This window comes from Sciurus vulgaris (genome assembly GCF_902686455.1).
Source record: "Sciurus vulgaris genome assembly, chromosome: 2".
In the NCBI taxonomy this organism is placed as follows: Eukaryota; Metazoa; Chordata; class Mammalia; order Rodentia; family Sciuridae; genus Sciurus; species Sciurus vulgaris.
The window spans coordinates 111,637,825-111,653,494 of record NC_136462.1 but is presented as its reverse complement, the minus strand read 5'-3'; the positions used below and the strand labels follow the sequence as shown (position 1 = coordinate 111,653,494).

General features: G+C 38.6%; 1 protein-coding gene across 3 annotated transcripts in view; it reads right to left on the bottom strand.

Annotated features, from left to right (window-relative positions):
• The window catches only part of SNX1 (sorting nexin 1), a 34,996-nt gene extending 20,099 nt beyond the window's left edge, over positions 1 to 14,897 (bottom strand). Inside the window, exons 1-2 of one of the 3 annotated variants that reach the window (XM_079130233.1) lie at positions 14,634 to 14,897; positions 237 to 348 (exon numbers count right to left, since the gene is read on the bottom strand). In XM_079130233.1, coding sequence (XP_078986359.1) covers positions 237 to 348; positions 14,634 to 14,792 — 271 coding nt within the window. In that variant the 5' untranslated portion in view covers positions 14,793 to 14,897. The remainder of the gene's footprint in view (positions 1 to 236; positions 349 to 14,633) is intronic. The other 2 variants (XM_079130234.1, XM_079130232.1) reach the window with 2 other exon arrangements.
• Positions 14,898 to 15,670: the final 773 nt, after the last annotated feature.

Below are 15,670 nucleotides of genomic sequence, written 5' to 3'. Positions count from 1 at the left end.
TATTGATGTATAAAGCCCTCCTAACCTGTTTCTAAACAATATTTCTCATCTATCTTCCATGGCTTCTCTAAGAATCTCTGCTTTGGCCTACCAACTTTACTGACTGTCGTTCAGTTATGCTTTATGCTGCTGGTCCAACCATTTTTTTCTTCTCTCCTACTTTTTCTTCTCTCCTACTCTCCTACTTCAACTTAAAAAAAGCTATTGAGAAGGTTCAATTTTGAGTCCATACTTGCCTGCAAAGAGATCCTGTGGTTCCTGGTCTTGTTCCTCCTCGATTCCATTTTCTTTGGAGCCATTGTTGATGGGAAGAATGGATGTGGTTCTCTTTGGAGACTGGGGTTTACTCTGAAAACAGTGAGATACTCTGAATAAAACAATACTATTAAAAACAAACAACCTGCCTAGAAAAAAATATTTGATGCAAATCCCTTCATTCCTAGGTTGTTCCCCCAAGTGTTGTAGGGGACAACAGGATCACTTGTCAGCCAGTTTGATTAGCAGCAAATCATTAATAGTAATGAAAGTGCTGCTACTCAAATGATCACAGAGTTAAAATAGGTTCATACAATTTAGGATTAATTTCTAAAACTATAACCTTGCTGAAATGCCCTATCCCCCAAAGCACATAACAACAATGGTGTGTGTATGCACAGATAATTTTCAAAAGAATCTGTCCAAATGCATTTCTCCTTCTCAGTTGATGACCTTTATTCTTTCAAATGCTGATGAGGCACATTCTAGTGACCAGGACACCACTCTGGAGTTCAGAATTCAAGCTCTGACCCTGGCTTATTTCTATAGTGTTGGCTGAACTGTTAACTGAAGCCCACTTGTGCAGATATTACGAACCCAGCTGATGGGCAAAAGAGGGTATACACTTTACATCTAATGCTGTTTGTAAATACAACTTTCATTTCATCCTTCTCACACGTACAAAATTTTCAACCACACTCTCTCAAGCTAGGAGAATAAAAACCAGTCATGCTTTGCCTACTAGGCACACGGTGAAAATACAGTGAGTACATGGCCTTTATTGAAAGAGGCAAACAAGGGTGGGGTGGGTCCCCAGACCAGTACCAGAGGGAACAAAGCCGGATTGTGCAGCACATGCACAGAAAGCTGGGAATCTGGTTTCAAAAGTCTATCAGTGTGGAATTGCAGGGTTTTGAAGTCAGACCCTAAGGCTAAATCAGTTAAAAGACCTGAACCTTTTATGAAACATGTCCTTAACAAATCTGAGGGATTTTGTTCCTTAGAGACAGACCTTTTCTGACCCAACAGAACAAAGTGAAATGACAGATCTATTTGGGTACTCTGAATTTGTCATGCAAACAGCTTCATCACCATAGTGGGGTCACCCACTAGGAAAGAAACTTACCAATATTTAGATATATATTAGTAAATAATGCTTCTACTGCAACTTCTCTATGTTAATAAAATTTAACGAGCACTTAGTTGTATATGCCTACATGTTATACCAATTCTGTTGAGACAGTGGTCCTGTCCTCTATCTGCTTCCACAATCTTCAAAAACAAAACAAAAATCACTGTCTGCTGGGCATGATGATGCATGCCTGAGATACCAGTTACTGGGAAGGGGGAAGTTGCAGAATCACTTGAGCCAGAAGACCAGACTGGGCAACAAAAGCAAGAAGATCAGAGAGAAGACAAATAACTGGGTAAAAACAAAACTAGTACTTCCCTTTGCCTCACAAACTGCAACCACCCTCATACACAACCACTTCCTTCCTTCACTCTTGTACAGAACAGAATCTCATAAACTAACTGATTTCTTTTAATCCACCTCCCGCCGACACCAATCATCTCCAGATAAAGATCCAAGATAGATTAAAACCCAGTATACAGGAAGAATGTATGTGCACAAATGTAATTTACTAGTAGCTCACAAGGGAGACTAAAGTAACAGGAAAGTCAGTTAAGAATTTGGTCATTTTAAAAAAATGCCTACAAGAATCTATTCCTGTTATTTGCAGATGAATAAATTTAAGCCAGCTTTCCACTTCTGATCTATCACCTAATCCTGGAAGGTTTATGACTAATACTTTATGAAGCAGTGTTAAGATAGCAGTCTGTTAAGTGACAGACCCAGATGAATGGGATATACAGGGACAACAAGAGCACTAGCACCTGTTTCTCTTCCTCCACCCAGCCACCTTCAAGCCCAAACCAATAAGTTTGACTAGAAATATGATTTTAAAAAATGTGTGCTCCCTCAGTAAGATAAGTGACTTCAACCTGTGAGACTAGAAAACTGCTCTCAGATCTCCTCTGAGAACCCATTCCCAAAATCAAACACAGTTGATTCTAAGAGAGCTGAAGACAGACTGATTACCATACCTATTACCTTAATTTTCCTCTGCAATTCTTTTATAAAATTAATCTTCTACATGTGTAAAACTCCGTGTCCTGTTTCTTCCCCCTACCTTTTTTTTTTTTAATCTGTCACTAATAACTGTAAGGCTGGGGGTGTTGCTCAGTGGTAGAGCAGTTGACTAGCATGATGAAACCCTGGGTTCAATTCCCCTAACACCATCAAAATAAATAAATAAATAAATTGGGGGATGCAGAGCTCAAAAGGAATTCTGGTCATTTTGGGGGCTGGCAATGTGGCTTAGTGGCAGAGTACTTGCCTAGCATGTAAGAGGCCCTGGGTTTGATCCCAGCACTGGAAAAAAAAAAAAAAAAAGTACAAAATCCCACTTTTAGTTACTTAATTCCTCCCCCTCCCCCCAGGGCCCCCCGTGGTACCAGGATTGAACCCAGGGGAGCTAACCACAGAGCCACATCCCCAGTCTTTTAAAAAATATATTTTATTTGGTGAAAGGGTCTCACAGAGTTGCTTAGGGCCTCAATAAGTTGCTGAGGTTGGCTTTGAACTCACGATCCTCCTGCCTCAACCTCCCAAGCTGCTGGGATTACAGGCATAACCGCTATGCCCAGCATGACTTAATTCCCTATCAAGTGGGTATATTCCAACATAATCATTCTCTTAAGGTTGGACAGTTAGCTAGCTTTCAGATTTCATCAAATAATGCTGTGATGTTCATCTTCAATATAAGTCCACATTTGATTTTTAGGGGCAATAGATTGTTTGTCGGCCATTTAATCCCCTTGGCTTAACTTGATGTCCTTTGCCTATTTTTGTACATAAATTATCATCACTTGGGTACACTTTTGTTTGCTTTTATTGTTTTGGGGTGCTGGGGATGAAATCCAGGGTTTGGTACATGGGCAAGTGCTCTATCACTAAGCTACCTCCCCAGTCCACTTTTCTTAAATAATATATTAGCCCTCTTTCTGTCATATTGTACAGTACCCCTCTCAACTTTACTTCTTTTCATATTTGTTTTATTTTTGTTTGTTCATATCAAACGTGCCTTCAGTTAATTTGGACTGGCACTGGACAAATTAAGCTGCTTTCTTTGACGGTATAGTACCCAACACACAGCCTTCAAGCTGTAATAATATTCTCAAGTTTTAATTACAATCATATTTTTTTTTTAAAAACTAACTGAGCAGAACCACTTTTAAGATACAAAAGGGACACATGTTCATGGCATCCCATATTCACCCAAGAAAACAAGTTTTCCATGAGACTAGAGCTATAATAATAAGTTGTCACTAAAATACATATCCATCCAGGCATTGTAACAAAGCATTTCATATGCCATGAAAAGTTAAAAGACCATTTAAAAATTACTATTAATAATGTATAATTTATATTAGAGAGCTAATTTGTGCTTTATAATTATATATAGTGTGGGGTTTGTTGTTCAATATTTGTACATGCACACAATATAAGATAATTTGGTAAATTTCATTTCCAGTATTTCTGCTTTTGTTCCTCTCTTCCCTCCAGCTGGTCTCCTTTCCATTTTATTTTTTAAATTGTAAATAGATTCAATACCTTTATTTTATTATTTTTTATTTTTATGTGGTGCTGAGGATTGAACCCAGTGCTAGGTGAACGCTCCACCACTGAGCCACAACCCCAGCCCTCTCCCTTCCATTTTAGAAAACTAATTTTGATTCAACAATTAAAATTCCAGGGTGAACTTATTTTGCAAATTCCAGGATGAACTTATTTTGCGAGAAAGAAGATACACTGATTACATTGAGTAGTAAACTCAAGACTGAAAAATAAGCCTTGCTTTATAATCTATATTTTAAAAACCTTTTGTTAGTCAAGAAGTCAGATAACTCTTCATCTGTTTGAAAGGGGATAAATTTCTAGGCAACAGATAAAAAGTTAGTTTGTAATAAATAAAGCCGCCAAACTGCTATTTCCTTGTCTTTTTCTTTTCTTTTCTTTTTTTTTTAATATAAAAGCATTCTTTTTTGTTAGTAGATAGAATTCCTAGCTAGGATATCCAACATTTGCTTTACTGCCTTTGGCTATTAATTCTAGCAGGTGGTTCCACTGATAAGCCTGTTTATAATTATAAGAACACAAATACAGACCAATACTAATTTGCAGACAGGTACCAGAAAGATCATCTAGCAAGAGAACACTTTTGTGAAGAGCAAATGGGTATCTCTCAAAAATTACTAGTCTCAAGCTATGAGGCCCAGGTCATTAACCCTATTTTCTCAGCTCAGGGAAGAACAGATGTGGGCTTGCTGCCCTTCAAAGCTGACACAGTCATTCAGTACTGAAAAGGCCTACTGTGATTCCGGGTAACTTCCCTGTAGGTTAGCCAGTTGTGGTTCTTCCTCGTGTTGCCAACTGCTCTTTACTTCACGCAGAACCAATGCATTACATTCAAGAGATATGCTTCTGAATATTACTCATTTTTGGAGAGAAAGTAAGTACAATTTAGTAAGGCAAGATGGAGCTAAGGAGTTGTGTGATCACACTAAAGTAGTAAGGCAAGAAAAATTAGAAATAAGTCAATGACAGGAGCTATACCCAGATGAAAATAGGGCAGCCATATAGTCTTTAAAACAGTACCCTGGAAGACTGCAGCATTAAATACAGCTCCTTTTGTCATCTTCACTGATAGAAATGAAATGGGTTAGTATATTTTATTGCTATTTTAATGAATTGTCAAAAATTTAAAGTTTAAATAATGCAAATTTATCACCTTATAGTGCTATACAAGTCTGATACAGGTTTCATCGTACAGGCTAAAATCAAGATGTCAGTGGGGCATTTCTTTCTGAAGGTTCTAGGGGACAATTGGTTTCCTTGCCCTTTTCAGCTTTTAGAGGTCCTCTTCCTCCATCTTCAAAGTCAGCAATGTTGAATCTCTGTGTCTTTCTTCTCAGTCACCTTCCATATTACTCCTCTCACTGGTCCCATGAAGATAATCCAGGATGATTACTTCATCTTAAGGTCAGGTAATTAGCAATTTTAATTCCATCTTCAAATTTAATTCCTCTTTGCCATGTAGCCTAACATATCCACTGCTTCTGGGATTTGGATGTAGATACCTTACTGGGAAAAGAGGGGGCTTCATTCTGTCTACCACAGGTAAGTTACTCCTGTCCCAGCATCATTCATCTGAATTCACAATAGCCAAACTATGGAACCAACTTATATGTTCACAAACAGATGAATGGATAGAGAAAAAGTGGTGTATATGTGCAATGGAGTTTTTATTGTCATAAAGAAAAATGAAATTATGTCATTTGCAGGAAAATGGATGGAAGTTGAGACTAGTATGTTAAGCAAAATAAGCCAAACTCACAAGGTCAAGAGTCACATTTCTCTCATAACGTGAGAAGCTAGAGAGAAAAAAGGAAAAGAAAGGGGGGTGTCTCATGAAAATCAAAGGAAGATCCATAGAGGAAGGAAGATCAGGGAGAGGGAGGTGAGGGAAATGAGAAATACTGGGGAATGATATTGGCCAAATTATATTGTTATATTGTGTGCACATATGAATATGTAACAAATCCCAGTATAACTATAATGCACCAATATAAAAACATGGAGAAAAAATGGTGCATTTGTGCTTGTGAGAATGGACATTCATTGTCCACTGGATTTGGGAGTAGAGTGCATCTTACTCTGTGAACTTGGTGAGCTAAAATGATGTCACACTATTACTCCTCTCATAGCTTAAGGAGTTATATTAGGGGTTCTTATCTTGGGTCCATGAACCACAGAATTCAGGGGCTACCTATGAACCTGAAAGGGAATAAAATTACAATTTCATTTTTCCTAGCCTATAACTGAAATTTAGCATTTTCTTCAACTATAAAGATAAGCAACAAACTATAATTGCAATAACAATGCTTGAGACTATATCTTATAGATATTAGGTGCTGGGCTCAGTGGCACATTCCTACAATCCCAGCAACTCAGGAGGCTCAAGCAGGAGGATCATAAGTTTGAGACCAGCCTGAGCATTTTAATGAGGCCTCAGCAATTTAGCAAGACCCTTTCTCAAAAAAACAAAAACAAAAACAAAAAAACACAATGAACCAAAAACAGGTTAGGGGATGCAGCTTAGTGGTAACGCACCCTTGTGTTCAACCAAAAATTAAAAAAAGATATTTTTATAATATCATAGTTGCTATAGATCTTAAAGTGTCATTTGTGCTCATCTCTATTTAAAAGTTATATAGTTATTGTACCTATTACTAGCATTAAAAATACTTGTTATTGGGCTGGGGTTGTAGCTCAGTGGTAGAACACTTGCCTAGCATGTGTGAGGCACTGGATTTGATGCTTGTTATCACATGTAAATAAATAAAGGTATTGTGCCCATCTACAACTAAAAAATACTTATTATTAATACAAAATTATTTTAATGTTGATAACTATATCTCAATATAATTGGTTTCCTTCTTACATGCTATATTTTATAAATGTTTTTAAAAACATTCTGAGAATGGATCCACAGGCTTTACTGCCTTGCCCAATGAGTCCACAGCACAGATAGAGGGTAGGAGGTCTACTGAAAATGGAAAAGGAGGAGCTAGAGGATGGCAAAAGTAAGCCTCAACCTGACCATTGCGCTAGTTAAGGAAAACCATGAGCAAGGTCTCTAGGGATCTCAAACTGAAAGGGCAGTACATTATCTACCAAAATTAAGCTATAGATGTTCTACTTAATTTTCTACTATAATTTCTCAACAAAACTTTTTGGATCTCAAACTCACAGAACTCAGAAGGGCCCAGAAAACTGCAGAAAGATCAGAGTACTAATGGATGGATTTTCTTCTGAATTGAAAAAGCAAACCCAGTCTAACTCTGCTCTGAAAGCAGATTGAAGCTCCAGCTGTCCATTTGACTAAGCAAAAGAATAAGCCAGAAAAAGTTGAGCAACAGGCTTTTCCTGGAGATGAGATATTTACGGCTACTTGCTCTAGCAACAATCAACTACTCATGATTTATTTATGCCAAAAGTTACTTAAGAGTGCTGAGAAGCTTTGAAGACCACGGGAGAGAAATTAGAGTATTCTTTTTCCCCTCTCCCCTCCCAACCTAACCAATTGTAAATGACCAAGTCAAAAGTACCTGAGTAAGCAAAAGGGGCAGCAAATCCCTCCAGAAAGCAGAAAAAGTCCAACAGTAACCTTTGCTGTTTCTCTCATGTCCCAAATTCTTTATTTATTTATTTTTTTAAACAACACTGGGCACTGAACCCAGGGCCTCACACATGGTAGGCAAGGGCTCTACCAATGGGCTACACTCCAAGTTCTTTTTAAAATTTTATTATGAGATGGGGTCTTGCTAAATTGTCCAGGCTGGCTTCAAATTTTCAATCCTCCTGTCTTAGCCTCCCATGTTGTTGGGATTACAGGCATCTAACTACCATGCCTGGCCCCAAACTCTAATTTTAAATAAATTTAAAGTTGGGTTCTTATTAGACAGCTTTATAAGTCTTCTCTCTTCCTTGAAAAGGGCTTTATAACTACATTTTTTTTGGTGGGTGGGTACAGAGGATTGAACCTGAGCCACATTCCCAACCCTTTTTGAGACAGTTTCTCACTAAGTTGCTGAGGCTGACCTCAAACTTAAGATCCTCCTGCCTCAACTTCCTAAATTGCTGGGATTATAGGTATGCCTCCATAATTCTGAAAGTTAGGTTAACTGCTATGGCAATTTAATGATAAATAAATCAATGAGTCTATGTACTTTAGGGAAATATAAATTTTTGAGAAGTAAAATCTGTTTATCATTTCACTAAAGTGAATCTTTGGCCATAATACCTATCACTGACTTTTTAAAGAATACTTTTATCAGAATGTGGAATTTCAACTTCTGATGTTAACTCCAAAAAGCAGTGTTTGAAGCAATGTGCCTGTAGAGGCTGAGGCAGGAGGATTATAAGCTTGAAGCAAGTCTGGCCAACACAGAGAAACCCTCAGCAACTTAGCAAGACCCTGTCTCAAAATAATAAATAAATAGGACTGGGGATATTGCTCAGTGGTAGAGCATTCCTGAGTTCAATCCCTAGTACTGAGGGGAAAAAAAGATATTTTTAAAGAAATTGTTTTGTAGATTTACTTTCAGAAGTCTGATTAAGACCACAAAATGTCTAAGAGCCAAGTAACTTATTGAGGACAGGCTACACTTTGGGAACAACCACTGTGTACTTTTACAGAACAGAGAATTAAAATACTGGCCAGTTGAACTATCAATGTTCTTACTGCTATTAATAAAACTACCAAATTCTGTCCCGGATCCAAAGAAGTTATTCTATAAACATGAAAGGTCTGAAAAGAGCTGAAGTGGGATTGTAAAATGGTGTGGCCACTATGGAAAACAGTATGAAAGTTCTTCAAAAAATTAAAATAGAACTATCATATGATACAGCAATCCCACTACTGGATATACATCCAAAGGGGTTGAAAGTAGGGTCTTGATGAGATATTTGCACTTTCACTTTTTTTTTTTTTTTTTGGTGGTGCTTGGGATTGAACCCAGGGCCTTGTACTTGTGAGGCAAGCACTTTACCAATTGAGCTATCTCCCCAGCCCCTACACATTCACATTCTAAATAGAACTTTTTGCAATAGCTGAGAGGTGGAAGCAACCCAAGTGTCTGGTAGGTGATGGATAAACAAAATATGATGGATACAAACAACAGAAAATCATTCAATGTTAAAATGAAATGAACTACTGATACATGCTTCAATATGGATGAACCTTGAAGACATTATGGTAAGCAAAATAAATGTCAGAAAGTGACAAATACTGCATGATTCTACTTATATATCTAAAATGGTCAAAATCATAGAAACTATGCTAGGTTCAGTGGTATGGCCTGTTACTGGGAAGAGACTGAGGCAAGAGGATGGCTTGAGCCCACCAGTTCAAGACCAGCACAGGCAATAAAGAAGGACTCTGTTTCAACAAAAAAGAAAATTATTTTCATAATGTTAGAATGGTGATTACCAAGGGCTGGGTATTATTTTTTTATTGTGGTGCTGGAGATTGAACCCAGGGCCTTGTGCATGTGAGGCAAGCACTCTACCAACTGAGCTTGGGAGTTGTCCCCAGCCTGGGAGTTATTCTTTAATGGATAGGGGGTTTTAGATTTGCAAGTTGAAAACATTTTGAAGATGTTTCACATCAATGTGAATATATTTAACATTACTTAAATGTACATCTAAAACAATTAAGACTGTACATTTTATGTGTTTTTTTAAACCATAATTTAAAACAAATTAATTACTCCCCCCACCAGGATACATACTATACAACTCACAGATTTAGAGCTGGATTCTATGACTATGCCCTTTCCTGTTTAAATGTTAATATATAACTTACATTTACATAATTTTCTGCAGTCTACATAAAACACTGTCAATTAGAAGTCAACTGCTATCCCCAAGACATTTAAATACCAATAAAAGTAAGTAACACTGTACATTAATCTTAAATACCGGGGCTGGAGTTGTGACTCAGTGGTACAGCGCTTGCCTGGCATGCATGAGGCACTGGGTTCGATTCTCAGCACCACATATAAGCAAATAAGATAAAGTTCATGGACAACTAAAATTAAAAAAAAAAATCTTAAATACCAGTAGACATACAGACATATGTAAATATTTTTTGGAGGGGGTACTGGGGATTGAACCAAAGGAGCTTAACCATTGAGCCACATCCCCAGTCCTTTTTAAAATTTTTTTAAATTTTGAGACAGGGTCTTTCCAAGTTGCTTAGGACTTTGCTAAATTGCTGAGTCTGGCTTTGAACTTGTGATCCTCCTGCCTCAGCCTCCAGAGCCGCTGGGATTACAGGTCTGCAGCATCACACCCAGCAACATACATAAATGACTCTTGACTAATCAAATTATTAAACATATGACTTTTATTTTTTTGGTATTGGGGATTGAACTCAGGGGCACTTAACCACTGAGCCACATCCTCAGTCCTTTTTTGTATTTTATTTAGAGACAGGGTCTCACTGAGTTGCTTAGAGCCCCACTAAGTTGCTGAGGCTATCTTTGAACTCACGATCCCTCCTGCCTCAGTCACCCGAACTGCTGGGATTACAGGCATGCACCACCACGCCTGGCTTCATCATATGACTTTTCACGTTCCTTTTGTTAATCCTTCTTTATCCTATTTCATTTTTTCCAGACATTTCTGTAATCACTAGGGCTTCAATTCACAAAATAAGAGTAATGGGAAAAAATTCCAATTGGTCTGATGTACCATCAAAAGAAGTTGTCAAATTTGGCCAAAATATGAACTGAAAATATTTATGCTTTCTTCCTTTCTGTCAGCATGAGAAGACCTGCCACAGTTCTTCCTTTTATTTAGAAGATAAATCTAGTCACAGTCCTAGTATGCTGCTAACGAGGGACAGGCATATAAGAACTCCTGGAAAGGCAAATAAAAGAATTTGCTTCAATGTAATCACTTTAGGTTTAGAACTTAGCAAATAAGACCAGTGAGCAATAAGACCATAAGACCATAAACCAAATGAGGGGAAAAATGCATGACATTTATAGTCTTTTTTTGAACATGACAATTTTAAGAACTAGGAGAACCAAAAGAAAGACTTCACTTCAGTCTCTTGTTAAGGGAAAAATTAATCCTATACATCTGGATTCAAATTCAGATAATATATTTAAAGCAGACTTTTCTTATTTATGGGCCCACAAAGAGGCAGAAAGAAGAAAACATCTTAGGTATTGTTAAGAATTAGACCTTTCACAAGCTGGTTTTCAGTCTAAAAGCAATGACTTCAGATTTGTTTTAATAATTCTTTTGCTTCAGTCTCTTCCACTCAAATAACTGGTTTATAGATTCTGAGATGTATATCATGGGCTGCTCTTTCTATTATAAATTAAATCACATTTTTATTATTGTACTAACAAAACCAATACTATACTCAAATCACATTTTTATTTCTGTACTAACAAAGCCTAGTACTCTTGGGCTGTAAAAGAAAGCAGATGGGATGATTAATAGCAGCAACTGTTATACTATGTCCAGAAAATTGTATGCATACAATTAGTTTTAAAAATTTATAAGCCTCAACTTCTCAATTCTTTAATGCCCATCTCTTTACCTCCAAATATAACAAAACACAACATGAAGATTCACTTATATCAATAGGAAACTACTCCAGTCACTGAGTGCCTACTTTGATAGCTTTTAGTTGATTAAATCAATCTTATTACATTTTTTGTTGTTGTTTTTGTACCAGGGACTGAACCCAGGGGTGCTTTACTAATGAGCTACATCCCCAGCCCATTTTATTTTTTGAGACAGGATCTCACTAAGTTGCTTAGGGCCTTGCTACATTGCTGAGGTTGGCTTTGAACTTATGATCCTCCTGCCTCACCTCCTGAGCTGCTGGATTTATAGGCCTAAGTTTTTTTTTGGGGGGTGGCGGGGGCAGGTACTGAGGATTGAACTCAGGGGCACTCAACCACTGAGATACATCCTCAGACCTTTTTTATATTGCACTTAGAGACAGGGTCTCATGGAGCTGCTTAGCGCCTCACTGTTGCTACGGCTGACTTTGAACTCTCCATCCTCCCAAGCCATTGGGATTACAGGCTTGTGTCACTGTGCCTGGCTAGACCTAAGTTTTTATTTTGATAAACTGTATTATCCATTTTTTATGGTTAATTAATTTTTCTAATCCATTATTACATTTTATGGGTTTTATAAACCCATAATTTTATAAACTAAAATTATTTAGTTTTATAAACTAAAATTATTCTTAGAATAATTTGTTTATAAAATGCTCATCACAAATATAGCTCAAACCCTCAAAACATTAAGTACTTTTAAAAACGTTTACATGTGGAAGGAACTGTTCTAGAATTTCACAGATATTCTAAGTTAATTCTCAAAACAACAGAAGTAAATATAGCAAACCTGGGCTGGGGATGCAGCTCAGCAATAGAGTGCTTGCTGGCATGTGCAAGGCCCTGGGTTCAATACCCAGTACTGGTCCCCCTCAAAAAAAGGTAGTCCCTCCTTCCATATATGATGGGGACTGGAATGGTTCCAGTAATCTACCCAACTGTAGCTCTGCTCCATCCATTTTCAGGGATGCTCAAGTTCACTGTATAAAATGGCATAGGATTTGCATAAAACCTACACAGCTCCCTTAAACCTAAAATCATCTTAATTACTTATAGTACGTAATACAATGTAAACAGTTTTTAATATTGTATTGTTTGGAGACTACAGATAAGAAAATCTATACATGTTCATTACAGAGCAACCCCCCACAGCCCCAGTATTTTCCATCTGTGGTTGGTTGAATTCAGATGTCAAAGTCAAGATAGGGAGCCCAACTGCACTATTACTATTCATATTTTGTAGGTGAGAAACTTGAGATGTTTATGCAAATTTAAGCAAGCAAGTAGTACAGTCTGGATTTAAGTCAGAATTCAAAGCACACTCTCTTTAATTACTTTATCCTTCAGTGCTGTTCCTTAAAATACAGAAGGGCTGCAATCCCCTACATCTTCTCGCTTACAGCTAAAGAATTTATTGAAATATAATTTGTAGTTAATGGTTGTTTAACAAAACAGTTTAACTAGTGAGGAAACTTGTGGTCTCGGCTTCCTGAAAATTAGTATCAAGGAGAGACAGCTCAAGGAAAGACAGCTAACAAGTGGTATTTCAGTTTCCTTAGCAACTCAGTTTTCTTGGATTGAATATAAATAAAAATATAAATAAAAATTGTTTTCTGTGGCTGAACAAGGTCATTGTGATCCCCTCCTCCCATTAGCTGGAAAGTAGGCAAGATATTTTAATTTTACAACCTTAGGAGAGAGGTATCATGCCTCCATAAAGTAACTTGGTGAGATCAATTAAATCACAGCTTCCTGAACTTCTTTAGAGAACTCTAGATAATGATTTCTCACCCTTCCAGCCATGTTTTTGGAAAATAAATCAACAATTGTTCAGGAACCAATCACTTTCAGTGCCAGAATTTCTATTTTCAGATACTTGGTCTGAATATCTCTCATCCCAGTAGTTACCAACAGTAGCTGTTCTCCATGACTTATGGGAGATTAACTATACAAAGACTTGTTTAAAATTTGAACAAAGATAAAATAACAGCAAGAGTTATTTCCTGGGATAACAGACTTCATTAGAAAGTTTAATGCTATGTTAGCATCAGCAAGCACTTTAGGAGCACTGATTATGGGCTTAATTCCTGAATACCGTGTAAGGAAAATTCTAATGATTGTCACAGAAGAGGTTTAAAAAGAATAATCTTTTTTTCTGCCACAAATAAGTTTAGTCTCTGACTTTTACAGACACATACTACATAACAAATTTAAAGTTGTTTTAGTCAATTAGATTCTGAATAGCTACTATGAAGAGAAGCATTATCCAAGATAAAAAGATAAATTCACAGACTCAGCACTGAACTTTAAAACCTGGAACTAACTGAAACTGCTATGAGTCAGTATTCTCATAAAACAACCCCAAACATCTCCACTAGTTCCATAACTGATTATTGAGTATCATGTTCCCCATATAAAGATTAGTTTTTTGTAGTCTCTCTAATTAGAAATCTGGATATTTACTATGGGAAATATCATTTGCTCCTCCCATTTACAGATTTGCTCCCAATTAGGTCCTTGGCACTGTAATGCTTTCCTTTAACAGGAACACTGTTTTCTGGTTTATGTAGTAATTTACCTGGCAGGGCCTAAGCTGAACAACGGGCTTTGACCCTATTCTCCTGAAGAGAGGAGTCAACCTAACTTTCATAAACTAAGATCTGGAATGGGCCTTTAGTAATAACTGGTAAGAGCAGAGGATCTGTGGGCGGGTCACCATCCTGGGCTATGCCAGGTAACGTTCTTCAACCTAGCAGCAGTAAGGCAGAGGAAAGGTCTGCACCCCAACCCCTTATCCTGACCTATTGAGTCAGCATGGCCAGGGCACAACCAGAAAACAGTCCCGTGGATCTGTGGGGTGATCACACCGCAGGGCCAAAGAACGGTCTCAGCGGCTCTGGGCTCTTAAGGACCTCGGCGGCGAAGCCACCACACCCCTCATTCCTCAACCCACCGATCGGCTTTCATTCAGGACCTCCCAGCCGGGACTGCAGACACCGCGGCGACGTCCACCAGGCCCACTCTCCCCAGTTCCCTGAACCCTCTCCTGGCATCTCTTCTCTGTTGGGGCGCTCTGCCGCTTACTGCCCCGAAAGGTGTGAACTCACCGCTGCCGCGGCGCCAGTGAAAATGTCCTCCCCCTCGGTGTCGCTGTCCCCAGCTTCGGGTTCTGACCCCCCGGCTGCCCCCTCAGACTCCGTATCCAAGCCGGGGAACGGCGGAGGGAGTCTCTCCGAAGCGCTACAGCCACCACCTCCCGACGCCATCTTCCTCCACCCGCGGCGGAAGCCACAACAACAACTTTATAGAGAAAGCGCGGAGAGCAAAGCGTTCCAGCGGTGCGAGGAGCCCGAGGGCCGCGACCGACCCTGTGGGATTGGGGGGGCGGGGCCAGGGCTCCGGGGGCGAGAGGGGCGGGGCCACGGCTGCAGCCCAGCAAATCCAAGCTCCGGACCTCGACGCTGCGCTCTTAACGAGGCGGGCCAAGGGGGCAAAGAAGGAGGGGCTAGGGGCTGCCGGTTCCTAGGGCCCTTTGTGCTCTGCGTAGCTCTGTTAGGCTTTTAAGAATTCGTTTAAATAAAGAAGTCTAAAAATATTTGAAAACCTCTACATGCCACCTACCCATTGCAAGTACAGTGCCCTCACAGAAATTCAATAAATATATATATTTTTAAAATTAAGGTCTCTGAACAAGACTACAGGAAAGTTTTACCACTTATTATTTGACATTCAGTTAATATATTCAATATATACTGAGCATTTACTGTGAGCCTAGCACCTTGCTCTGCGTTTGAAATACAGAAATAAGCTCTTGGACCATTGGGTGCTTACAACTTAAAGAGGGAGGCGGCCATGTAAGTCAACGATTCAATATGTTCCCTGCTGTAGTGTGTGCTGGGGGAATAGAGAAAGATCATTTCTGCTTGGAGAAGTCGAGAGGCCTCATACAGGGCGTGACACCTCAGTGTATGAAATATGGTTAGAAGGAGGTAGAATTATCCATTTATTTGCTGTAAGTGGGGTGGAATAGATGACAGGGAAACAAAATGTTCCTGGGACCCAAACTATTCACTGATTGGTCATCCAGTCTAAATCAACCAGACAAACAAGACTGGAATTTAAAGATATGGGACATGTTGTCATG